Source organism: Tarenaya hassleriana, unplaced genomic scaffold, assembly GCF_000463585.1.
Source record: "Tarenaya hassleriana unplaced genomic scaffold, ASM46358v1 Cleome32, whole genome shotgun sequence".
Lineage (NCBI taxonomy): Eukaryota > Viridiplantae > Streptophyta > Magnoliopsida > Brassicales > Cleomaceae > Tarenaya > Tarenaya hassleriana.
The window spans coordinates 1,407,870-1,431,758 of NW_010966372.1; the positions used below are offsets into that span (position 1 = coordinate 1,407,870).

The 23,889-nt window shown below is 41.5% G+C and overlaps 6 protein-coding genes and 1 non-coding gene across 11 annotated transcripts in view; 5 read left to right on the forward strand and 2 right to left on the reverse strand.

Annotated features, from left to right (window-relative positions):
- The window catches only part of LOC104821088 (polyribonucleotide nucleotidyltransferase 2, mitochondrial), a 7,790-nt gene extending 1,769 nt beyond the window's left edge, over positions 1 to 6,021 (forward strand). The window contains exons 3-18 of one of the 3 annotated variants that reach the window (XR_773024.2): positions 13 to 32; positions 112 to 282; positions 365 to 490; positions 569 to 730; positions 870 to 989; positions 1,339 to 1,476; positions 1,832 to 1,994; positions 2,335 to 2,460; positions 2,699 to 2,829; positions 3,103 to 3,322; positions 3,404 to 3,487; positions 3,701 to 3,780; positions 3,928 to 4,071; positions 4,403 to 5,038; positions 5,157 to 5,490; positions 5,597 to 6,021. Coding sequence is in view for 2 of the 3 variants with exons in the window: in XM_010551850.2 (XP_010550152.1) it covers positions 13 to 32; positions 112 to 282; positions 365 to 490; positions 569 to 730; positions 870 to 989; positions 1,339 to 1,476; positions 1,832 to 1,994; positions 2,335 to 2,460; positions 2,699 to 2,829; positions 3,103 to 3,322; positions 3,404 to 3,487; positions 3,701 to 3,780; positions 3,928 to 4,071; positions 4,403 to 5,038; positions 5,157 to 5,261 (2,426 nt within the window). In the remaining variant the exon portion in view is untranslated. Of the gene's footprint in view, positions 1 to 12; positions 33 to 111; positions 283 to 364; positions 491 to 568; positions 731 to 869; positions 990 to 1,338; positions 1,477 to 1,831; positions 1,995 to 2,334; positions 2,461 to 2,698; positions 2,830 to 3,102; positions 3,323 to 3,403; positions 3,488 to 3,700; positions 3,781 to 3,927; positions 4,072 to 4,402; positions 5,039 to 5,156; positions 5,539 to 5,596 lie in introns of those variants that run through there. The other 2 variants (XM_010551850.2, XM_010551849.2) reach the window with 2 other exon arrangements.
- A 259-nt stretch (positions 6,022 to 6,280) lies between these two features.
- On the forward strand, positions 6,281 to 10,015 carry LOC104821087. Its single transcript, XM_010551847.1, has 11 exons — positions 6,281 to 6,906; positions 7,293 to 7,406; positions 7,482 to 7,582; positions 7,710 to 7,781; positions 7,961 to 8,042; positions 8,168 to 8,248; positions 8,543 to 8,581; positions 8,874 to 8,939; positions 9,049 to 9,198; positions 9,449 to 9,577; positions 9,808 to 10,015. The coding sequence occupies exons 1-11, from the start codon at positions 6,670 to 6,672 to the stop codon at positions 9,841 to 9,843; spliced, it is 1,107 nt and encodes a 368-aa protein (XP_010550149.1). The 5' UTR covers positions 6,281 to 6,669; the 3' UTR covers positions 9,844 to 10,015.
- Positions 10,016 to 10,235: 220 nt separating this feature from the next.
- On the forward strand, positions 10,236 to 13,856 carry LOC104821086 (putative glucose-6-phosphate 1-epimerase). The gene is made up of 11 exons (XM_010551846.2): positions 10,236 to 10,369; positions 10,980 to 11,129; positions 11,248 to 11,364; positions 11,642 to 11,755; positions 12,028 to 12,102; positions 12,285 to 12,344; positions 12,431 to 12,588; positions 12,657 to 12,788; positions 12,988 to 13,090; positions 13,173 to 13,272; positions 13,362 to 13,856. The coding sequence occupies exons 4-11, from the start codon at positions 11,678 to 11,680 to the stop codon at positions 13,577 to 13,579; spliced, it is 924 nt and encodes a 307-aa protein (XP_010550148.1). The 5' UTR covers positions 10,236 to 10,369; positions 10,980 to 11,129; positions 11,248 to 11,364; positions 11,642 to 11,677; the 3' UTR covers positions 13,580 to 13,856.
- A 730-nt stretch (positions 13,857 to 14,586) lies between these two features.
- Positions 14,587 to 14,658, reverse strand: TRNAD-GUC. Its single transcript has one exon. It is a non-coding gene; the product is annotated as a tRNA-Asp (tRNA).
- Positions 14,659 to 14,772: 114 nt separating this feature from the next.
- LOC104821092 (NAC domain-containing protein 8) lies at positions 14,773 to 17,562 on the forward strand. Of its 2 annotated transcripts, none has more exons than XM_010551854.2 (6): positions 14,773 to 14,915; positions 15,434 to 15,566; positions 16,023 to 16,209; positions 16,305 to 16,795; positions 16,884 to 17,129; positions 17,220 to 17,562. In XM_010551854.2, exons 1-6 carry the CDS (start codon positions 14,908 to 14,910, stop codon positions 17,262 to 17,264), a joined length of 1,110 nt encoding a protein of 369 aa, XP_010550156.1. In that variant the 5' UTR covers positions 14,773 to 14,907; the 3' UTR covers positions 17,265 to 17,562. The 2 variants fall into 2 exon arrangements, with proteins under 2 accessions (XP_010550156.1, XP_010550157.1); XM_010551855.2 differs by having other exon boundaries at positions 16,884 to 17,125.
- Positions 17,563 to 17,673: 111 nt separating this feature from the next.
- Positions 17,674 to 20,155, reverse strand: LOC104821093. Its single transcript, XM_010551856.1, has 2 exons — positions 19,867 to 20,155; positions 17,674 to 19,110 (listed from the first exon to the last, which is right to left on the reverse strand). Exons 1-2 carry the CDS (start codon positions 19,930 to 19,932, stop codon positions 18,013 to 18,015), a joined length of 1,164 nt encoding a protein of 387 aa, XP_010550158.1. The 5' UTR covers positions 19,933 to 20,155; the 3' UTR covers positions 17,674 to 18,012.
- Positions 20,156 to 21,542: 1,387 nt separating this feature from the next.
- Positions 21,543 to 23,714, forward strand: LOC104821096 (glucuronokinase 1-like). 2 transcript variants are annotated; one of them, XM_010551859.2, is made up of 6 exons: positions 21,543 to 21,801; positions 22,243 to 22,392; positions 22,475 to 22,663; positions 22,750 to 22,866; positions 23,070 to 23,230; positions 23,327 to 23,714. In XM_010551859.2, exons 1-6 carry the CDS (start codon positions 21,568 to 21,570, stop codon positions 23,565 to 23,567), a joined length of 1,092 nt encoding a protein of 363 aa, XP_010550161.1. In that variant the 5' UTR covers positions 21,543 to 21,567; the 3' UTR covers positions 23,568 to 23,714. The 2 variants fall into 2 exon arrangements, with proteins under 2 accessions (XP_010550161.1, XP_010550164.1); XM_010551862.1 differs by lacking the exon at positions 21,543 to 21,801 and adding an exon at positions 21,901 to 22,111.
- Positions 23,715 to 23,889: the final 175 nt, after the last annotated feature.

The following is a 23,889-nucleotide window of genomic DNA, read 5'->3' on the forward strand; positions in this document are numbered from 1 at the left end:
TCTTTCCTTCAGGATTTTACCATGAAGTTCAGGTATAATGTAGTTCTTGTGTCAGCATTTAAGTTTATATTCATCTGTCTTACTGTAGCTACACTTTTATGTTTGTCAAAGGTTATGGCGAGTGTTCTATCATCTGACGGGAAGCAAGATCCAGATGTATTGGCAACTAATGCAACATCAGCTGCTCTTATGTTATCAGATATTCCATGGGGAGGACCCATTGGAGTCATCAGAATAGGAAGGATTTGTGGGCAGTTTGTTGTCAATCCAACCATGGACGAGGTAAACTTTTTCTAACACATGACCTTGAATATGTAACTTTTTTGTCATTCGTGATAATTTATGATGAATGGAATCTAAACAGCTCAGCTCAAGCGACCTCAACTTGGTATATGCCTGTACAAGGGATAAAACTATGATGATAGATGTTCAGGCTCGTGAGATCTCTGAGAAAGATCTGGCAGCTGCTCTTAGACTAGCTCATCCAGAGGTGACATACAAAGCTTCATTTGAGCTCTTTGTACAATGTAATATGATTATCTTGGCATTTTAACTTTTCTTTGTGTAGGCTAGCAAATATCTTGAGCCCCAAATAAGGCTTGCTGAAAAAGCTGGGAAACAAAAGAAGGAATATAAATTGTCAATGATTTCTGAGAAAACTTTGGAAAGAGTTGGCGACTTGGCTGCAACTCGTATTGAATCAATCTTTACCGATCCCTCTTATGGCAAGGTGCATGTTTACTAATTTTCTCCCGAAAGTTTGATTTTCTTGGTTTTCCTTCATTGATCATAGGTATCCAATTCGAAATATGTGCTCGATTGTTTACCAGAGATTTTCATTTTAAGAGCTGATGATTTTCTGGATCCAGTTTGAACGTGGGGAAGCATTAGATAACATTGCCCAAGATGTGAAGAAAGTATTTGAAGAAGAGGGTGATGAAGAAAGCTTGAAAGTTCTACCGAAGGCTGTTGATACAGTGAGGAAAAAGGTTAGCCATGTAACAAATAGTATCTCCTGAAGAATGACATATGCTTATGCACACCTACTGTTCTGATGGTTTTGGGAAGGCATTCTTGGTTCAAACGAGGAAACACTTGTTTCACCTCAAATATTTGTATCAAGCTTAGGTCACACTGTACCATGTTCATTGGTATTCAAAAAATCAATTCTTTATTTTTGTCAATGAGAAGTAACGAGGTCACTGTGGCTGGTTAGATGCATTTAGTTAGAGGGACCTAACAGTTCTGAAAAATTATATAATTAATCTCGCTGATGAGTTGTAGGCTTGATATTTGTATCTGTGGACTCTTTGTCTTACTAAATTGGTGTTTTAACAGGTAGTTCGTGCAAGGATGATATCGGATGGATTCAGAGTTGATGGCAGACACCTTGATGAAGTGAGGCCCATTTACTGTGAAGCTGGTCATTTGCCTGCATTGCATGGATCAGCACTTTTTTCGCGTGGTGATACGCAGGTCAGTATATATGGCATGAAACTTCAGTGGGAGAATAGCACCTTGCCCCTCTCCAGACGTGTAAAGAAAAGAATAAAGAATAAGAAATGTTGCAGTTTTTTTTTTGGGCGAACTTCTGAAATTTTTGCATTACCTTACTGTGCATCATTGTCATGAAATGCTTTCATTCAAGAAGCTTTGTTTCTGTCTTTTTCCAGGTGAAAAGGTCTCACGCTTTTTTGTTAGCTAGAAATTTTGTATTTGTTTGCGGTGCTTGTGACAAGTTGAACTTTTTCTCTGCATTTATCTGAGAACTACTGGAGAATTCAAACTAAGGTCTTTCACTCGAATTTGGCTCATTTACTGTGTCTTGAAGGTGCTCTGCACTGTTACGCTTGGTGCCCCAGGAGATGCACAAAGTTTGGATTCCGTTGTTGGTCCGCCCAAAAAAAGATTCATGCTTCACTATAGTTTTCCTCCATTTTGTACAAATGAGGTTGGCAAACGTGGTGGCCTTAATAGGCGTGAAGTTGGTCATGGTAGATTCCCCTTCCCTTTTCTGTAGAATCACTTGAATCTGTCGGTAAAGTCTGCAGAAGCCTGTTCTTTCCCCCTCTTCCACATTTTTCATGTTGTTGTCAATTTTCATTCCTAGCAAATCCCGGTACATATTGTATCCTCTCATTTCCTATCTGTTTGTGCATGTCATGATTTCTCTCTACCTACTAAAGTATTACTCAACCTTGTTTTCCTCTTGTCATCAGTCTTATAGAGTTTAGACAGCTTCATGTGTGTAGTGTGTTGTTGCCATTTTTGCGGTTTATAAGATCATGACCTTTTTTGTGTTTTGTGCATTAATGGATTTTATGTTCTCTGCAGGAACGCTTGCTGAGAAAGCATTGCTTGCTGTCTTGCCTCCTGAAGAGCTTTTTCCATATACTGTACGTATAAATTCAGAAGTGATGGCCTCAGACGGATCCACATCAATGGCAAGTGTTTGTGGAGGTAGCTATCAGCTTGAACGTTTTACCAGTGATATAGCCTTTGCAATTTTCGGGTTTCCTTTTTTCTTCCCTTTTTTTGGGGTTTGGTCCTGTTATTTCCTCCAAAAACAAGGGACAATAGAATTGAAACAACTAAACAAGGAGCACCCGGCTTCTGTCTTTCGCAAAGTCAACACAAACCATCCTCTGTTTCTACTCTACACAGAGACTGAAATTGTAACTTGTTTTCCTTTTCTCAGGTAGTATGGCATTGATGGACGCAGGAATTCCTCTACTTCATCATGTTGCAGGTGTTTCTGTTGGTCTTATCACTGATGTTGATCCATCAAATGGAGAAGTAAAAGACTACCGTATAGTAACTGATATTTTGGTGGGTTTTTAAGTTTCCTTTTTTTAATCTGTCGACTATTTATTGTAATCTGTATGATGGTCCAATTGCTGAAATCTGAAGTAGAAGTTGTTCAGTAGTTTCCTTATCGGTCCATATGTTATTCACAGCCTTCAGAACTATATACTCCCCCCCCCCCTTTTCCTCTTTCAAATCTCTATGTGCATTTGGTTTATAATTTGCCATCCTCATGTGATCTGTAGGTAGAATTATGTTGCAGAATAGAATTGATGCAAGATTGTTAATTTATTTCAGGGTCTGGAAGATCATTTGGGAGATATGGATTTCAAGATTGCTGGTACACGAAATGGTGTGACTGCAATTCAGTTGGATATAAAGCCAGCTGGGATCCCTTTAGACATAATTTGCGAGTCCTTAGAACATGCACGCAAAGGCCGTCTTCAGATTCTTGACCACATGGAGCGAGAGATAAATGTTCCACGACCCCAGGATGATGTTTATTCTCCTCGACTAGGTTCTTTCCCAGCTCATTCATTCACCCTAGGATGACCAATATATCTTCCTCTTGAACTTAAGGATGCCATCTTGTGTGCAGCTACGTTGAGATACACCAATGATGCTCTTCGCAGCTTGATTGGGCCTATGGGTTCTCTCAAGAGAAAGGTTGAAGAGGAGACAGGTCATCTCTCAGCTCCATGACACCTCTCGCTAATTGTTAAGGCTTCATTACGATGCAGTCATCAGTATGAGCTTAAAATTACAAAGCTGTACCTTTATTGTGGCATGTAAAAAAGTTTATGAAATAATTCTCCATGTGTTTCTCTGTAATTGGATTTGAAGCTTGTCTGTGTAATTCTTTCTTTGCTCCTGATTCGCAATTTTTTCTGTTCAGGTGCAAGATTGTCTGTAGGGGATGGAACACTTACTATCGTTGCCAAGAATCAGACTGTGATGGAAAAGGTTCAAGAAAAGGTATCTTTAATCAGCTAAGCTGCTTATTGGTCCATGATCATCCTCTTTTCTAGGTGTCTCGTGCATTGTATAACAAAGATTATATTTCCACATCTTATACAATATTCTCATACTGATTAGATTTTCTTATCTTATGAATAACCTTAGATTGACTTCATAATTGGACGTGAAATTGAAGTCGGTGGTATATATAAAGGTACAGTAACAACTATTAAAGAATACGGCGCCTTTGTGGAGTTCAATGGTGGTCAGCAAGGGTTGCTACATATTTCCGAGTTGTCTCATGATTCTGTAAGTCAAAAGAAAAGCCTATTACTGTTGAACCATATCATATGGAACACTAACTGTTTCGTGATAGCATCGATCGAGCTGACCAATTATTACTTTAGTTTTGACACAGGTCATTGTGTAGATTATTATCTTAGTTTTGATAAATGTTGAATGGGGAAGGAAAACTATGAATGTTTCACCGACAAGACAAACATGCAGTATTATATTTGGGTCGAAGACAAGCTTGTGTTTTTCTTATCTCTGCCATTTGTCCAGCCTGGAATTAGTGAACTTGTTATATGCAATTAATTGTACTGTTTTGACAAATATTCGTGTCTTTCATTTCCTCCAGGTTTCCAAGGTTTCTGATGTGGTATCAATTGGACAGCAGCTCTCTATGATGTGCATTGGGACGGATGTCCGTGGTAATATTAAGTTATCCCTCAAAGCAGTGTTGCCTCGGCCAGCCTCAGACACCAAAAACCTGGTTAAGGAGTCGTCTCCACTCCCCAGAGAAATGTCTGATGCTGGGGAGACAGCCCCAAGCGCAACTAACGGCAAAGAGGGGCAGAAGTCTAGTCCAAAGAATTCAACTAAGGGCAAGAGTCCAGCAACACCAGCTGTTGTCATCCGAAGTGCTGCTGAGTGTGATGAGGCAGAAAAATCTGCCTGCTTGGATACTAACACTGAAAACAGCACAAAACCCTCCAAGACAGTGAAGCAGAACCGTAAGGTCAAATCCGCTTCTCCCAAAGATGACACCCTCCTTTCGATTCTGTCTGATTCTAAGCTATTGACGTCTGCAAAAGCGAAGATAACATCCCAGAAAGACAAACAGTCTGAGAGTGAGGCTGAAGACCGTAGTACTTCCATGAATGCTCAGAAGTTGAAAATAGGAACAGAGGTGACAGCCAAGGTCAGTCAGGTTCGAACCCGCGGATTAGTTCTTGATTTAGGTGGTGGAATCCGAGGGATGTACAAATTCGAGGTATGGTTTAGTGTGTTCCCATTTTAAGATACTCTGCCATGTTCCTGAGAAATTTCCTCAAAACATTTGCTGTAAATGAGTGCAAATACTTGCATAACATTGGTGATTATGACTGCAGGACGAAGAAGAGACAGATTTTGAGTTGGGTGACACAATGCGGGTGAAATGTACGAGTTTTACTGGCAAAGGAATACCCGTCATGTCTTTGGTCGAAGAGGATTAGGGTGAGTTTTCTTTCCCCTGTGACTAATGAAATATGAGGGGCTTTTTTTATATATATATTTCTGGAAAGCATTGGGGGAATTGGTCTGGTCTAGTTACCGAGATAAAAGCGTGAGGGAGAGAGCGTTCATCCGTTGGGAGTTTTGGAGGAATAAGTTTTATCTTTCTACTTGAGGAGGTTTTGTTTGCCGGAGAATACTGTAACCTGCGGAATGTGTTCCAAGATTAAGGTAATAACCACTAGTAGTGGTGGTAGACAGGACCTAAGTTTCTAACCAGTGATGCTCTCGTGTATTATTGCTTCCCTTTCTGAAGACTGAAATTATAACTTAGTAGGGGCACTCCTCGTTTTCGCTCTAAGGAAGTTGTGTTAGAGTGTGACGTGAGCGGTGGTGGTGATATGAATGAATGGCTTGCTCGAAGGAAAGTGATGGAATGCTTGACGTTTGTCGATTCTAGAGGCGAACTACATGGCGTTTTGACACAACGGGCTGGCCCAGCCAATATAAAGATTAGGCCGCCATTAGTGTTTGGCCCATCTAAAAATAAGAATCGGCCCATGATGGTTAAAACAGGCCTTCACCGGACCCACTCCGTTGCGATTGGGTTAGGTAGGACATCAACTAACCAGTGGTTGACAAATCAAACATTTCACCCTTATTTCTGTTGGCAAGTATATTATTAAGTCGTTCCCCTAATTAGTTAGTATCTGACGCACACGTTGCTTTGCTTTGGGAACTAAAAGAAAAATTAGCAATTATGTGGTTTTCCAATGTGTGAGACAGTCTGATACTAAAAAAACCGTATTTATGTCATAACATTTCTTTGTTATTTTCATTCATTAGTAATTATATGCTAAACAGTCACCCATAAAGGGAAAAAAAAGGTAATTAATTCTAGTGATATTCTTGTCGAATTCAAACTCAAAGGATCTAGCGAATAAAGAAAAGGGAAAAGCAAAAGGAAAAAAAATGATATAATGATGAGAATACGAATCACTCAGGCCGAGCTTCCCAGCTACTCCAACTGGCCTCTCTCTCTCTCTCTCAGTTTCTTTTGTCTTACACGTGTTTCCCCTCTGGGATCTCGAGCTTCTCGTTGTTGCTCTTGCTTTCGACGCCATCTTCCATTTACTTCGCTTGAATCGACCCAGTGATCTCTGCTTGGATCTTCGATGATCGGAGACTCTCCCACTGCCCGTCTCATCCCGTTCCAGGGATCGAAAATTGTATGTTCTCGAGACTGACTAAGATTCTGTCAGATGCGAACGGGAGTCAACGGTGTCTACAGTTTCTCTCTCGCATTCCTTTTCTTCACTCCGTCTGGTTGCCTGTGAAACCCTATTTCCCCGAAGCAAATGGCGGGAAATTCCACTTGAGCTGGAATTGGAAACTTGGGATTTTGCTGAAATGAAGAGGAAGGTAACACCGCAGAAATCTCTATTCAAATGCAAGAGGAAGCTAATGGTCCTGCTGCTATTTGCTTTTTGCTTGGCGAGTTTCGCCTTTATGCAAGCTCAGTACAGTGGAATCATGGCGTCATTCGATTCGTTGAAGCCTCGTCTAGTTCAGACACCGAAGGTTGCCTTCCTTTTCATCGCTCGGAACCGGCTTCCTCTCGATATCGTCTGGGATGCATTCTTTAAGGTATGCGTCTCACTCTATCTCTCTAAAATTTGGTTCGGAAACTTTAGTGTTGGGGAAGGTTGGTTTGTAGATGATAAAAATTCTAGACCTTGCGGACAGATAACGAGCTTAATATGCTTTAGTCGCGTAGCCAATAGTAGAAAGCACGGGGGATCAAGCAATCGCTCTTCATGAGGGATTGACATTCTTCGTGTTTTCTGTCTTGATCTCATTGTGAAAGTTTAGGCGAAAGTAGAGTTTGCAAAAATCGGACATTTAGCGATGTTGTCTACATGCAGATGCATCTTCTTAGTGATAATCGGTGTAAAGAATGATTTACAGGCCGATGAATTGCTGATCATAGCTATGCTTTTGTCCATGTAATGCGTATTTTCACATGTTTGCAGGGGGGGGAGGACAACTTCTCCATCTTTGTTCACTCTAGGCCTGGATTTCTTCTCAATGAGGCAACAACTCGGTCCAAGTACTTTCTGGATCGCCAAGTTAATGATAGTATACAGGTTGAGCACAGCAAAGTTACCAAGTTATGAACTTTTCCTTTATGTTTTAAAGAAGATTTCTCTTATTATTTACAGGTAGACTGGGGAGAGGCAACCATGATTGAAGCAGAACGTATATTGCTCAGACATGCGCTTAGAGATCCTTTCAACCATCGATTTGTTTTTCTGTCTGATAGGTGAGATTGATTCTGGGAGTGACTTTCCGTGTCTGTATCTGCAGTACTAAGTTTCTTGAAGTAAATTGATAGTGATGTGGTTTGATGATTTCTCTAACTAACTATCAGTTCACTGGTTTCTTCTCAGCTGCATACCTCTCTACACTTTCAGCTACACATATGACTACATCATGTCAACTTCAACTAGTTTCGTCGATAGGTTCGTATGTGTTTGTGAATTATTCTGCCTATTGTTTGTGGTTTATTACTTCTCACCTACCCACTTACATCTCAGGAAAAGATATCTGTTTGATTCACATATGTGAGAAGTTGCAGATTGTCACATAATGGAATGGATCAAGCTGTTATTTTTTTTTTCACAAAACAATCTATTTGCAGCTTTGCAGATACAAAAGAGGGTCGCTATAATCCTAGAATGGATCCCATAATTCCTGTTCATAACTGGAGAAAAGGATCACAGGTGAAATTCTGATCCTTTTTTCCGCAGAATTGTTTGCTAAAAGAGTGGAAACATCCTTTTTCTGAACTTCTCCAGTTTCATGTCTTCTATATTCCTTGTTTCTTTATGCATTGTCTTCTTGGCAGTGGGTTATTTTGAACAGAGAGCACGCGGAGATAGTGGTGAATGATACCACTGTAATTCCGATGTTTCAGCAGCACTGCAGGGTAAGTTGTTGCAATCTTCATTGCATTAGCGAACTAAAAAAAGACCTCAAACGTAATTATATGGTATGTTGTCCGAAATGCTACTGAATTTTTTTTAGGATGTTTCGTATCTTTTTTGATAGATAACAGTAATATACATTGTCTGCAAACTTTTGCAGTTTGGCTGTGAAGGATGGCTTAGAATCAATAACATTGTATTGAGTGTTGTTATGAGAGTTACTCCCTTTTTGTTTTAGTATCAGAGTTGGTGAGTTGATCAGTATTACTTATTCCATTTTTTACTTGAACTTGCAGAGGAAATCACTTCCTGAGTTTTGGCGTGATCGTCCCGTGGTGAGTTACTGGTGCAGCATAAACACGAGAAATCCCTTGAAAAGCCCATTGCTTCTGAGAATGCAGAAATTCTAAGCTTCTTGAGTTTGTTGATTCTAGAAGAAGAAACTCTTCTTTGTATTATGCGAATAAAATAACGGCTACATAACCCTAGCAGTGAACCATTACTTCCTCTACAACAAAGGCTGGCGAAGAAAGAAACAAATAGTTTTGCAAACTAAGTGCACAAGTACAATGATGCTTAGGCAAGATAGTTGTCTTTTGGGGTCACTAATCATAGTTTCTAATGCAGCCGGCTGAAGGTTGGAAGGAGCACAACTGCATACCTGATGAGCACTACGTCCAGACATTATTGGCTGTAAGATGAATGTCTTATCCAACAACATGGGTACTTTGCTTTTCAAGCAAAGGGCTTGAAGTCCTAAGTTTCATCACTCTGAAGCTCTTCAAATCTTTTCTAATTTCAGCAAGAAGGTCGTGAAGGAGAACTCACTCGGAGGTCACTGACATACTCAGCATGGGACCTTTCGTCCTCCAGAGAGAATGAACGCCGTGGATGGCATCCTGTCACTTACAAGTTTGTCGATGCTACTGCTGAACTTATACAATCCATCAAGGTACGCATAAGAAGATTTCTAAGATTTAAACTGGTATATTCAGTGTTCTTCGTCTCTTCCTTTTGGCTATAGATATCTTTTGGTCATACAGATGTAAGATAAAACTATAATTTCTTTAGGCATACAGATGCAGATAGTTTAAGTGGGATTGGTTCTGTGATTTGAAGAAATCATATTCCCAAAAGAGAGAGAGAGAGAGAGAGAGAGATCTTTGCCATGAATTTGGTCTATATAACTGGTTACTTTGCAGGCTGTAGACAATATCTACTACGAGACGGAGTACAGGAGAGAATGGTGTAGCAGCAAAGGGAAGCCATCCCCATGCTTCCTCTTTGCTAGGAAATTCACTCGTCCTGCTGCTCTACGCCTTCTCAATGACGTAAGCTTACTTCAACACTTGTAGATTTTTAGGAAGCAAGTTAATAATGATGACGTGTTTCGGACAGGGAAGAATTAACCTGGAAAATAGGTAATGTGAACGAGAGGAATAAATACAATATGGATTAGTAGTATAGAGCAATTGCTTTGGGGGGTGGGATGCTGTTCCTATGTGGTCCAATTGCTTTTGAGTGGAGCCGACATTAAACTCATGATTTTTGTTTTGGGCAGTCTATATTGTTGCGAGGCAACGAACAGAAGAATTGAGCCCTGACCCCTCCAAGGGGGAACGTGTAGAGTGTGTAGTTCCGACAGTAACAGCATATACAAATACAATTGTCGTGTAAACCTGGGACTATAGATGAAGGGACCTGAAATTTATAGAGGAATAAATGGATATGTATTACATTTTTCCTTTTGTTATGTGTTTTACTATTTATTTATTGTTTCTCATCATAAACCTGAAATTGTGTTTATTTTCTGATTTGTTTTTAAATTGTTAATATATCAAACCAGAATCAGCCCATTAAACCCGAAGCCGAAGCCAATGGGCCCTGAAGCCCATCAGAAATACAAAACCTCGCGTCTTCACTCGCAAACCCACTCTGGTGGCGGTGACTCTCTCTCTCTTTCTCGTCAATTCAAAATTCTTTCGTTTTCTCTCGCCGGCGTTTTCGGATTCTCAATTTGCAAACCCTAGCATGTTTCCGCCTTTCTCCGGAGGATCGTAAACCCTATAGTTCGTCGCCGGTTCCTCTCGCGATTTTTCATGCCGAGGCACTACAGACCACCGGTAAGAGTCTTTCTTGGGCATTTTTTTTTCTTTGATTTTGTCTCTACGATGTTTTTCGCCGATCGACGACCAAAACTCAACAAATCCTTCTAAAAACACAACAAATCGCTCGGCGAAAGATTTTTCCGAGAAAGTGCGAGAAATCCAAGAAATCGAATCAAACAACCTAGATTTTAGATAGATTTAGAAATTCAACCAAACCAATGTAAACCTACAAATTAACGAAATGACGGAACACCAAACACCTGAAAACAAGACTGAGAGCCTGATATCGTTCTCTACTTGATCATAAGTGCTTCAAAGGCAGAGGCGGAATCCATTTTGATCTCCTTGTATTGTTTATACTCCACGGCTGAGATCGCCGATCGACGATCTCTAAACACCCCACCTATTCCAAATTTCAAATGGGAAGCCGGTGGAAATGTGTTTATATTTGGGCTTGTAGGTTTAAGGGCCTTAGAGATTGAGCCCAACTACAGTTTCCGTGGAGAAAATATCCTCTGGGTTTCGCCCTACCTACATTTATATTATTCCCTAAAGGATTTTAAATTTTAAAACAACATAAATCGACAACAGAAGAAAAAGACGAAAACAAATAAAAGTGTGTCAGTTTGCAGAAGAATGGAAACTCAGAGAAAATGACCAGCCACGTGGCAGATTCGGAGCTAATAAGAGCTACAAACGCGCACAGGCCTTCTTCTTCAAGCTCCGGACCCATAGCCTCAATTATGAGGAGCCGAAGCCATGAACGAGAACAAAGGTCAGCATTTTCAACTTGCCATCTCTCTCTCTCTCTCGTTTGAGCTGTATCTTTTTGGATAAAGACAATTTTGATGTAAAAATATATGTCAATATGTGTGAGTATGTACGGAAAGCAGCTTGGATTGATTAGTTCTTCACGAAACGCGGAGCTCTTTAATTGGAAGCCGATTAGCTCAATCTCTTTGGTTTTATAAAAGACATCCAAATCCATACGGTTTCAGTATCGATCAAACGTAAGCTAAAGTCTCTCTCTTTCTCTTTTTAAATTCCATTTTGTTTGCTTATACGTTTTTTTATGTCCTTCGAATTTGTACTTTTTTAAAGGATTGTATTCCCTTTTGTCGATCTTGCTCTTCTTTTTGTTTCGGGATTGGATTTGATTTTGATTTTGATTTTTGGAGCCCTCGATTTGCCCGTATCAGTGTTCATATTTTATATTCGTTTGGTAAAGGGTTGGTGTTTGTGTAAATCCTTGACGGGTATGCATTTGGTGTGTGGTTTGTGGTGAAGCTGGAGAAGAAGAGAGGAAAAGTCGATCCAAAAGGGATGCCTTTGAACGTAGTTCATGATGGCGATGGATCGTCCCGTATCATTTTGACGGAGCCAAGCGGATCTACTGCGGAGGTTCGATTCTTTCACCCATTCTCTTCCCCAATCTGGCTGTGTGTTCTGTTTGAATTTGATCATCGGAAGGATAGTTGATGAAATGCTGGTGACTGGGAGAAGTGTGGAAATGAAAGCCCGTTTGAAGATATTTTGATTTCAGTAGTTGTTTTTGGCGATATATGATGATGTGATTGCCGTTGTTGAATCTGGGTTGTTTTCGGCATACAACGGTTGTAATGATCAGGGAAAACTTTGTGGGGAGCCTTAAAATCACATGGAAATGGTTTCAGGTGCTTCTCCATGGAGGACAGGTTGTTTCTTGGAAGAATGAAAGAAGAGAGCAACTGCTTTATATGAGCAGCAAGGTAAAGTGAGATCCAAATAATCTTTTTATCAAAGATGGTGGGGGAGCTCTTTTCATCTCTGCGTGTGCCATTTTGATTTCGAGCAACAGAAGAATGAATGAATAGATATATGAAATCAGTGCTCGTTGAATCAACCGACAAAACTTGTTTAATGTTCTTTTTATTCACTGTGTTCCGTTCAGGCGGCTCAATGGAAGCCGCCTAAGGCAATCAGGGGAGGAATACCTATCTGCTTTCCACAGGTTAGGCATCTAAAGAACATTGTTCAAGATAATCAGCAATGTATTTTTGAGGTGCCTTTCATTTGATTACTACACCAACTTTTTAGTTTGGAAATCTTGGTGCACTTGAGCAACATGGATTTGCTCGGAACAGAGTCTGGTCATTCGACAATGATCCTTCTCCTCTGCCACCTTCTAACCAACAATCAACTGTAGATTTAATATTGAGGTCTACAGAAGATGATCTTAAGATATGGCCTCACAGGTGCGTTACATCAATACAAGCAGCAACATATGTCAGCTCGGCTGATTTGTACTATTCTTCTCTTGCAGCTTTGAACTTCGTCTTCGCATTTCTATCAGTCCTGGGAAACTTACTTTGATCCCTCGCGTGAGGAACACAGACTCCAAGGCTTTTTCCTTTATGTTTGCTCTCCGTAACTACTTATATGTATCCGACATAAGGTTTGCCTACCAAATCTACTACATTTCTCCGTTTCTGTCTTGTTTTGCAATGTATATTTGATTTTGGACTCGTTAAAAGTATCGCGACTGTAACCATTGATGTTGTTGGGATTTGATCTCCTGTCTCTCTGTAATCAAATCCCCTAAATCGGATGCTCACTTTTTCTCTTTACTATATCATGTGGCATCGAATTTGCAGTGAAGTTCGTGTTGAAGGGTTGGAGACACTTGATTACCTGGACAATTTGTTGCGTAGAGAACGATTCACAGAGCAGGCAGACGCAATTACATTTGACGGTGAGGTATGTGATCCATGCCTTTTCTTTTTCCCTTTGGCTCTCCCTAAGCGAAAAGGCTGATATATATGGTCTCGGTTCCTTGCAGGTAGATAGAGTGTATCTGAACACACCAACAAAGATTGCCATTATAGACCACGAGAGAAAGAGAACCATCGAGTTGCGGAAGGAAGGCATGCCCAATGCAGGTCCATGACTTTCCTTCCACAGATAAAGGGTTTGTACTCTTTCTTTTTTTTCTTCTTCTGATGAATTCATGTTATTTCGATGTGAGAAGCTGTGTGGAACCCATGGGACAAAAAGGCAAAGACTATTGTGGATATGGGGGATGAGGATTACAAGACAATGCTTTGCGTAGATTCTGCTGCTATTGATACACCGATAATCCTGAAGCCCTTTGAAGAGTGGAAAGGCCGTCAGGAACTCTCAATCGTGTCATCGAGCTACTGCAGCGGCCAGCTTGATCCACGTAAGGTTCTTTATGGGTATCACTGATCTCTTAAGATCAAGAAATAAGCCTGGCCGTGCATCCTCTATAATAGCTATCTATGTATAATCAGATTATACTCTTTAGTTGTCCACGCCATAAAACAAACACCAAACAGGGTCCCATATGATTGCCTGGAGCTATCACTGAGGGGCAACCAGAGTAGTTTTTGGTACGTTGCCACTGTGTGAGACAGCTGGCAATGTGTTGTTTATTTTGATCCATGGACATGTTACATGATACATGAAAAATGGAACTGGAAAGGAAACTGTTGTTCCTCGATCATGTCTTTGTCTTATTGAGCCACCTGAACTGAGAGACTGTTTGATTTGAGAAACTTAAGCCAAATTTCTCTTTGGCGTCTTTGTGAAAAAGGATCATCGCCCAGATACATGGTGTGAGCTGGATGTTGTCCCATGACCCTGCCATCATAACAAAGGAATACCGGTCTGAGTTTTGAAAGTTTTCAAGTGGTAAAAATATCAAAGAGAGAGGAGATATGTTACTGGTTGGGGAGTTGATCATCCTTCTTCCCTCCAGTGAGTACACAATCACCAACCCCACCGTCGATGACTGCCTCATACGTTTCCTTTGTGGGCTCTACTCTACCTTCACTAAGCAGAATCAGCGTGGGTGGTCGCCATTGCCAAAGACAAGTGAAAGATTTCCCTTTTAAGCTCTGAATAATCGATTGTGGAGATAGTTTCGGGCTCCTATCATTAAACTATCTATGAGCGTCTGCGTTCCAATTATCATAGAATTACTTGAAGAGACGGGGGTTTGTAGGCGTACGTGTACGGTACTCGTGTTTCCTACCAATGCCCGATGAGCATTACCATTTTCCCCAAAATCAAGTAAAACCCGCAAGTAAAAATGGAATTAAAGCAGAAGCACGACTCCTCACATAGACTTTCGGGAAGCCCACTAAAAAAAAAAACATAATCTCGTTATGCATATGGGCCTCGACATCATAATACTGAATGCATCCCGAAAATAAAAATGAAAAAAAGTTGATCGCCGTTGCCGGGGATCGAACCCGGGTCACCCGCGTGACAGGCGGGAATACTTACCACTATACTACAACGACCTTGTTGTTGTAATGCTAATTCATAATATTATCTTCATAGAAACGAAACGTAACGCACTTTCCCGCTCATAGACACACCCGCTCTCACTCTAGCTCGCGTTTCTCACTCTCTCTCTATTTCTACCCGTCACTCTTCGTTTCTCTCTCCATCAAGCCTCTTAACTTAGCCTAGTGGAGAACCGGGAAGCTCAAGTTCTCTCTCTCTCTCTCACTCTCCATCCGTCTCTCTATTTCTCTGTGTCGGAAGTCATGGCGAGGTAAGCCCAAACCCTAGATCTTGATGATACGATTTCGGTGTAACCTCCTTAACCTGTTCGACGAATGGGAAAGTTTCCATCTTTTTTCTTTTTTAATGAGTCTAACGAAAAGATTCATCTTTGGCCGAGGGTGCTAAAATGGCGATTTTTCCGTGGGCTATGATTTTCATTTATCTGGGAAGAAAAATGAGGAATTTTGCTTAGAAATTTGCTCTGAAGGATAACAATCTCAGCTATTATTCTTTCCTTTTGGACATCCCGATACCTGCCTTTTGAATTCTGTTGGAGAATCTGGGAAATCAGAGTTACCCTGTTGTGTATATCCACGATATTCATGAAACTCGCCCATTTCTGGTGCCTATTGCGTGAATCTATTGTTTGAAAAAGTTAGATTGTTCATCAAATTCAGACTTGCATTTGTGGGAAGAACATGTTTTCCTTCTTCTGTTTGATGTCAACAGCGGATGTTCTGACAGAATGTTTTTTTTTTCTGTTTGGTCTCTCTGAGCTCTAAGCAGGGCCTGGATTGTGGATGGTCCTGGGATTGCGAGGAAAGTGAAGAATGCCTCTGTCTCTTCGGCTCTACAGCTCAAAGACTGCGGTGCTTATATCGAATGTCCCAACTGCACTCACCGCATTGACAACGGCAATGTGAGTTCAAAACGTGTTATCGCTATATACAATAAAAAAAAAACATGCTTAGCAAGTTCGCTCTTGTCGTTTTTTTGTTGAATTCCTCTTGTCGTTTGAGTTTTTATGGGCATTATGAACCTGGTGATTGTCTGAGTGCTATCGTTTATGATCATGAAAGCATGAGATAAGCCAGCAGTCTATATGCTACACCATCTGTAACCCTTTTGCATTACAAGGATCCCAAATTGCAACGCTTATATTGATCGATGCATTAGCAGCTTTAGGTTTCTTCTGGCGTCACTTGTCTCTTGGGCTAAAAAGCTCAGGTAATTAAACCTTGCTTGTAACTTGCTAACTGGAATATATCAACAGTTGAGTTCTTGAATCTCTAGAAACCTCCCAGTCTTAGCTGGTTTGAGGATCTACAGTGAAAAGCTCAGTAATTATGTGTTGGAATTGTGGTTTTTGTTTCAGGTGCTGATGCCATGGCCAGGCCTACCCAAAGGTGTCAAATTTGAGCCGACAGACGAAGAGATAATTGAGCATTTGGAGGCTAAGTGTGGGATCGATGGATCAGAACCTCACGTGCTTCTCGAGGAATTTATCCGTGCTGTCACTGAAGACGTTGGAATCAACTACACTCACCCAGAAAATCTTCCTGGTAATTCTGAAGATATGCTTTGGGAAAAAAGCCATGACGTCCTTGAAGATCTGCCATTTCCCAGGTTCACTGAGGGTCTTGAATTTGGTTTGCAGGTGCGAACAAAGACGGAGTCAGCGTATTCTTCTTTCACAAGACGGTTCAGGCATACGGAACCGGGCAGAGGAAACGCAGACGGATCACACCCACTAGTGTGAATGATGAACCAGTTCGCTGGCACAAGACAGGCCGGACCAAACACGTGATGCTCAATGGAGTTCAGAAGGGCTGCAAGAAGATCATGGTGCTGTACAAGAGCGCAAGGAAGGGATCGAAGCCCGAGAAGTCAAACTGGGTTCTACACCAATACCATCTGGGAACCGAGGGAAATGAGATTGGAGAGTATGTCATTTCCAAGGTCATGTATCAGCAACAAAAGCAAGGGGAGAAGAATGTGGAAGAAGAGGAAGTTCCTGAAGAAGGTGAGTGTTCCGGGGCGCAGGCCAGTCCAAGAACGCCAAAAACGTTTACTCCTGCCCAATTGAGACCTGTAAGCAGCATTGCTGGAGATGAAGAAGCTTTTGACGACACGAAGATGGTAGTTGAGGTTAGTTACCTATTCTGCAAGTAATGGCATGTCATGGACAAATGCTGCGGGTTTCTGTATAATAAATTAGTCTTTTTGAATGGACCAGGGACTGGAGAACATTCCAGAAGCTTCTTTTGGTTCGGCTGGAGAAACTGCAGCGGTTGAAGATCCTGACTTGAAGTGCAAGGAAAGCATAGAGGCATCAGCTCTCTGGAATAACCCGGAGGAGAATCCCAATTCTGGATTGGGAAATTCCCAGAACGTGTGCGGAGAACTTGAGATTGGATCAGGAAACTTTGCGATTTCGGATCTGGAGAATGCAGATCTTGGATCGCCTCCTGAATTTCTGTCCGTAAGATGCTAAAAAAACCTTCCTCTTCCACACGCAGTTTGGGTCTGCAATTTCAGAGACTAACGTTTTGTTTGTGGGACATGGATGCAGTTAGCTTCTCAGGACAGTTTGCTGAATTGGCTGGGGTGGCTGTGAAATAAGAGAGCTGAAGCCACGATCTCTCTCTGATATGCCCTTCTTCAGCAAAGGCCTCAAGCACTCGACTGGAGTCTTTGTCGGTTTTTCCAAGGAGTCTCTGCTTATGGCATGGATGATCGCTTGGTTGTTTTGGTTTTGTTAAATGTAATCAAAATCTGGTTTTTATTTTCCCAAGTAAATCCGCCATTCAAAAGCTTTATGTATATGTAATTGGCATGAACGTTTCGAATTCTGGATGGGATTCTGCAGCAAACGCAGTGTTACGAGGAACTGTCCAAAGAGTTTCAAAGCGGCATGATGCATGGGACGTTCTCAATTAAGGGGAGCTCCAGTTCCTCTGTTAGGCTTTTGTGTTCATCATCATCATCATCTATTCTCGGAAACACTTGCCCAGATGGCAACTTGGTAAGAAAAAAACGCAAAGAATCTCATGATGTAAATCACATGTACATAAGTGAAAGACAAAAGCTTATATATGTATGTATGACCTTCTCAACTAAACAGACTGACTGACTCCAGCAAAAACTCCCAGACAACCTGGGTGGTAACGGCAACAGACCACCATCATGAGGTTTTATATCTATAAAGCATACTATACACCTGGGGAGAGAAAGTGTTGATGAAAACGTACATGACTACTACCGCCATTGGCCCTATCTCTCTGAGTTATCATCGTCAGTCGTTTGTTTCTCCCAGGTTAAAATGATCTCTCTAACAACACTGGCAGCAAGTACACTTGCACTTATCAGCCACTTTCCCTCCTGCAATTACCCGGCAGCAAGTACTTGTACTTATCAGCCTCGTCGATCAGGTATGCCGGAAGATTCACAGCTGAATAAGACCTTGGGATTGGACCCATTTTCCCGATGATCTCCTTGAATGTGTATTCCTCAGGAATCATGTCAAACAGATCAGTTCCTCTGCATATCACGTCTTGGATACGTTTAGGGCTCAAGTAGTGTGAGAATCTGACCCTGTCATTGTGGCTGTAGGCTTTCATCTTGAATATGAACTCGCTGATGTGCCTGAAACAGAAACTGCAGTGCCACCCTGACTCCGATAACAGGAAGTTGCTTTGGCGAAAATGGGCATAACGGGTCTTCCCCGGTTTGTAGAGATGAACCGACGCTCTCCAGCTCTTGTTGTCAATGTAGTACTCGAACGAGTACAAATAGTTTCTCAACTGAAGATGAAGAATCGGGGGAAACCCGTCACACCATCTTAGTAGATTAATAGTGTGTGCACTCGGAATCTCATCAACATCAGACATTATCAACAAATCATCTTCTTCGATGCCTGCAAGTCTGACCAGTTGGTCCAATGCAATCCGCTGGTAGGCTTCTTCAACAAATGGGTTCTCACCCTTTTTCAACCTCCCCCCGACACTCCCATAAGTCAGTCTCGATTCAACAAATTCGAACTTCTCCCGGTTGCCTGCGAAGACCAAAGATTTTGGCAGACCGGTGAAAGTTGAATTTGATTCAAGAATCACAAACTGAGTTATAAAAGGGTATAACTCATTCCACCGAATCGTGAGCATATCAACCTCATTGCTGAATAAGACAGCATCGAAAACCCTTCTTGGTGATTCACGGATTTGCCAACCGTGGAGCCTGCAGAGTGTTTCCATGGAGGCATTCTCATGGTAGTAGTGGGGAAGCACTTGAAACTGCTTCGGAGGCGACTCCCACAGTGGTCTCAAGAAATATGTGATCTTCTGACCATGCAAGTAGATTCCGAAGATGGAGATTGGCACAATGGCAAGCAAGAATATATATGTCTTGATATCAAACCCTCTTAGAGCGCATTTCAGTCTTGAAAACGCCATGGCTGCCCGAGAACCCTGTCCCGAATGCCACCCACCAAAACATTCAGACAATTCTCTTAACAATAAGAAACTGGAGTGATGATTATGCAAAACTTTGTCAGAATTCGCTGTTATTTACTAATCACAAACTAAACCTCGTGCGAGTAGCTAACGGATAATAATTCCAAAGAAACAGAGAAAATCGTAGAAAGAAGGTATACTAATGCCACTGAAATACTCGGAAGTGCCACAATAACAGAGAGATTCTCGAAACAACGTATACGATTTAACCATCTAATAACCCCGAAAGATCTCGACAAGATTCGGATAATCCCAGAATGCCGAAGGAGTGAATTGAAAGTTGTGCCAAAAGGGAAAAAACCTAAAACATGTTCCTGATTTCACATGAAAAAATTAAAAGCAAGCGGGCAAAAACAGTTACTTCTGATTTTCTCTTGCAGTGCATCATCCTTGGTTTCAGATGAAACAATGAAAAAACTGTATATAATCGTCTTGTCGAATGCTAAACCCCTGAGGATTTCACAGACATATAGGGGGAAACCCTATGAAACGGTATATCCAATCACGATCAGAATAGGAAAAAAACGTCAAATTCCCCATATTTGTCGATTCGACTTTCCGGGAAAAAGACGAGAGAATCTCGATTTCATAAATGCCATACCCAGAGACCCAGAATACAATGGCGAACAGGTTCGAAGCACCCAGATCAAAGTAAGCAAAGAAAAAAGAGGTAATTTTTTACCCAAAAAAAAAGTAGAAGAGGAAACTCACCTGACCGCAAACATCTTCACAGATATCGTCAGTTTTTTTAGAATTTGTATAATAACCATCGGACATGATGATTATACCCAGAATTTTCTCAGGAAACTTAACAGGAATGTCGCGTTCTTCGAAGAAGAATCGAGAAACTGATGAAGAAAACAGAGAGGGCGAGTGAGAATATTGGAAGAAACCTAATTTAAGAACAAAGAGAGAAACTGGGACCGAAATTTTCTGGGTTTAAATCTATCCCTCTTATCGGGAAAAATTATAAGACCAATTATAGCCGTTTGGTGCTTTTTCTCTCGGGAATTGGTGGTATGAAAGATCGCTAATATTCTTCGCCGTTGAATTATCTGTTAATTAACGAAGAAAGTAGATTATTTGTCAGCCGTCCGATTTCGCAAACAGAGGGGCCTGATATTCATCCAACGGCCAGAGAGTCCCCTTGACGCGTTGATCTGCCGATTAATGAAGTGAATGAATTCTATCGGAATCCTAAATCTATCAGTTTACAAAAAAATCGTTGGATTTAATCTGATTTGTTTTCCGGGTATATTCTCCCACGTTCGTATTTGTAAAATGTAAATAGTATCATAGATATCACCAGGCCCACGTACGACGATGTCCGAACAGGTCTTTGAAGGGTGTTCTCCAGTTTCCCTTAATTAAAGTTTACACAAACCATGTGTTTTTTAATTGAGTTTGGAATATATGTTTTTTAAAAAAATACTACGTCATGCATTGAGGAACAGATAAGGCGTTTGTGCCTGTTTTGCTCTAAAAACAAAAGCAAAATGAAGAGCAGATCCAACAACTTCGGACCTAAATAGCCATTGAAAAATGTTTGTTCGATCTCTCGAGCCTTAATTCCGAACAAATTCCCTCGCGTGTACGTGTGTTTCTCTTCTATGTATATGTAAAGAAGTTTCTATGTGTAACCATGTCGACTAATCCCCACACCCACCACGCTTGTAAGAACATGGATTGTCCCTTGTGGTTACTTTGAGTTAGATCCAATTGGTTGTGAATTTATGCAAAACCCACGTCACCATATCTCTGGTTCCTAAATAAAAAAAAAAAAAAAAAAACAGGAACACAAGGGATATGGTCTGGTACGGTAGTTGGCCGGACTGGTGACATGTGAGAAGGCTGCACACAAATTGGATATAATCTCTTATGGACTTTTGGAAAAAGGCCCATTTGTGCTTTGAAAAGATAAAAAGACTACGATTCTGCTTACGAGGCCCATTTAGTTCACACGCCGAAAAGCCCTTTCACGTCATCCTTATTTCCCCCGTCGATTTCATTCTGCTGTTTAACGGAGATGGATCAGGATCCGAGATCTTCTGTTTCCGGCAAGCCCGCGGCGGCGATCGAGCACCGTGCCTATGCTCGGATTGGGTTCCTCGGTAACCCTAGCGACGTTTACTTTGAACTGTCGACGGTTCCTAAAAAAAAAAAAAAAAAAAAAAAACAGGAACACAAGGGATATGGTCTGGTACGGTAGTTGGCCGGACTGGTGACATGTGAGAAGGCTGCACACAAATTGGATATAATCTCTTATGGACTTTTGGAAAAAGGCCCATTTGTGCTTTGAAAAGATAAAAAGACTACGATTCTGCTTACGAGGCCCATTTAGTTCACACGCCGAAAAGCCCTTTCACGTCATCCTTATTTCCCCCGTCGATTTCATTCTGCTGTTTAACGGAGATGGATCAGGATCCGAGATCTTCTGTTTCCGGCAAGCCCGCGGCGGCGATCGAGCACCGTGCCTATGCTCGGATTGGGTTCCTCGGTAACCCTAGCGACGTTTACTTTGGCCGTACGATCTCCTTCACCATCGCCAATTTCTGGGCATCTGTCAAGCTCGAGCCTTCCGATCATCTCCTGATCAAGCCCCACCCTTTCCATGATCTCGTTCAGTTCCATTCGATCCACCATCTCGTGCGTTCTCTCTCTTCATATCCGTCTCCGAACTTGTCTTTTCTCTGCTAAAAAGTTGACTTGGTTCAGTTCGTTCTGCCGCTGTTTTCCGAGGTTCGTTTATGATTTTGGGAGCGTCAGTGCCGATCGATTGTAGCCGCACGTGTTGAAATGTAGTTGATTTTTCATGCCTATCCATTTGCGCCATATATTTCGATGCGGTGTCATGCTTCTTGTTCATTGCTAGGTTTCGCGTTTGGATTTGATTCCGTAAGAATTTTCGTGGCCTGTGTGCTGTATCATGAAAGATGAAGCAAACGTGTTGAATTTGGTAAATAGCTCAAGGTTTCATGTGGTTCATGCTTCTACTTCTGTGATCGAATTTCTCACAAGAAATTGCCCATTTCCGTCTCCTTTTTTTGCCAAGAAATGGTTGACTTACACTTCTGTAATCCTTTCAAGGTGAGTCGCTTGCAAAGCGAGGGATACTATGGTGGTGTTAGGTTGCTTATGGCGATCTGCAAAGTCTTCCGTAACTACTGCAAGGAAAATGGCATAGTGATTCATGAAGGAAACTTCAGTTTATCTTATGATACCAATATCCCTAGGCAGGTAAAACATTATCATTCTTCCCTTTTAATAGCTTTTGCTTTTGTATTATTCAGCGTGTCGGCTTAAGTGGCTGAAACTGCAGACAGGGCTTTCAGGTTCCAGTGCCATCGTGTGTGCTGCTCTTAGCTGCCTCCTTGACTTCTACAATGTCAGGCATTTGATAAAAGTGGAAGTTCGGCCGAACCTTGTCCTTAATGCCGAGAAAGAACTCGGTATTGTTGCAGGTCTACAGGACCGGGTCGCACAGGTCTATGGGGGTCTTGTTCACATGGTTAGGCCATCTTACGACTATAACACTGACATGTTCTGAGTTATACTATCTCTCATATATATATGTACTGATTCTACTTTCTGCAGGACTTTAGTAAGGATCACATGGAGAACTTGGGACATGGGATTTACACCCCTATGGATACCAGTCTCCTTCCACCTCTACATCTCATCTATGCCGAGAATCCAAGTGACTCTGGCAAGGTCAGTATCATCCACGGGCTTCTAGTTCTAGACTGCCTCATTTTACACATCTGGGCGATACACTATTCTCTCTTCTACTTTATTTTCTCTCTGAATTGTTAGTTCTAAGAGTAACATTGAAGCTAGTGTATTTGGAATTCACTGGGGCTCATATGATACATGTTTCTTTCTGATAATTAGCATTGTTTGTGCTTTGGGTGCAGGTACATAGCACAGTTCGGCAGAGGTGGTTAAACGGTGATGAGTTGATAATATCATCAATGGTAGAAGTAGCAAACATAGCAGAAGAAGGGCGGACAGCATTACTCGGAAAGGACTACTCCAAGCTCTTCGAACTCATGAACCGTAACTTTGACCTTCGAAGGTAAGAGAAACTCTTCAGATGAGAGCACAACTGTAGACACGTTTGTGTTCTGAAGGATATACACAACTGATGATTTACCTTCACTGTTTTCTGAAGGAGAATGTTTGGGGATGAATGCTTGGGAGAGGTGAACATAGAAATGGTGGAGGTGGCAAGGAGGGTAGGTGCAGCTTCAAAGTTCACCGGGAGTGGAGGAGCCGTGGTGGTGTTCTGCCCAGAAGGGCCTTCTCAGGTTAAGCTTCTCGAAAATGAATGCAAGAAATCAGGATTCATACTTCAGCCGGTCAAGATCTCCCCTCCGTGCCTCAACGATGTTGATCGCCAGACCTTATCATAAGAAGAACCCTTTGTCTCTTGAAATCCAAACAACATTTCGCTTCTTTAGCAATAGAGCTCTTGGCATTGCAGTGCAGCTATTTTCCTTACAAGAGAGAAGTTTTTATGAACTTGAAACCTATCCCCTGAACTTGAGCTTGTAACGTTCTGAACGATAGCAGAGACGACACGTCAGGAGCAGATTGAAACACAAGTGATTCAACACCAGGAATCACTTGTCTTTTTCTCTGCCGGATGACTCCCACCAACATAAATGGTTTATCTTCCATGATATCTCACAATTTATACTCCAATTACGGTAAAAGTTTTAAATCTCAGTTGAA

Bases quoted from the DNA above. Each gene is read 5' to 3' on its own strand.
- LOC104821087 (XM_010551847.1), top strand. From the start codon at position 6,670: ATGAAGAGGAAGGTAACACCGCAGAAATCTCTATTCAAATGCAAGAGG. The intron at 7,583-7,709 runs GTGAGATTGATT...GTTTCTTCTCAG, and splicing joins TTTGTTTTTCTGTCTGATAG to CTGCATACCTCTCTACACTT. The intron at 8,249-8,542 runs GTAAGTTGTTGC...TTGAACTTGCAG, and splicing joins TGTTTCAGCAGCACTGCAGG to AGGAAATCACTTCCTGAGTT.
- LOC104821086 (XM_010551846.2), top strand. From the start codon at position 11,678: ATGCCTTTGAACGTAGTTCATGATGGCGATGGATCGTCCCGTATCATT. The intron at 12,345-12,430 runs GTTAGGCATCTA...CCAACTTTTTAG, and splicing joins TACCTATCTGCTTTCCACAG to TTTGGAAATCTTGGTGCACT. The intron at 13,273-13,361 runs GTCCATGACTTT...CGATGTGAGAAG, and splicing joins GGAAGGCATGCCCAATGCAG to CTGTGTGGAACCCATGGGAC.
- LOC104821092 (XM_010551854.2), top strand. The intron at 15,567-16,022 runs GTGAGTTCAAAA...TTTTTGTTTCAG, and splicing joins ACCGCATTGACAACGGCAAT to GTGCTGATGCCATGGCCAGG. The intron at 17,130-17,219 runs GTAAGATGCTAA...ACATGGATGCAG, and splicing joins CGCCTCCTGAATTTCTGTCC to TTAGCTTCTCAGGACAGTTT.
- LOC104821093 (XM_010551856.1), bottom strand. From the start codon at position 19,932: ATGTCCGATGGTTATTATACAAATTCTAAAAAAACTGACGATATCTGT. The intron at 19,111-19,866 runs GTGAGTTTCCTC...CATTCGGGACAG, and splicing joins GTGAAGATGTTTGCGGTCAG to GGTTCTCGGGCAGCCATGGC.
- LOC104821096 (XM_010551859.2), top strand. From the start codon at position 21,568: ATGGATCAGGATCCGAGATCTTCTGTTTCCGGCAAGCCCGCGGCGGCG. The intron at 22,867-23,069 runs GTCAGTATCATC...CTTTGGGTGCAG, and splicing joins ATCCAAGTGACTCTGGCAAG to GTACATAGCACAGTTCGGCA. The intron at 23,231-23,326 runs GTAAGAGAAACT...TGTTTTCTGAAG, and splicing joins CGTAACTTTGACCTTCGAAG to GAGAATGTTTGGGGATGAAT.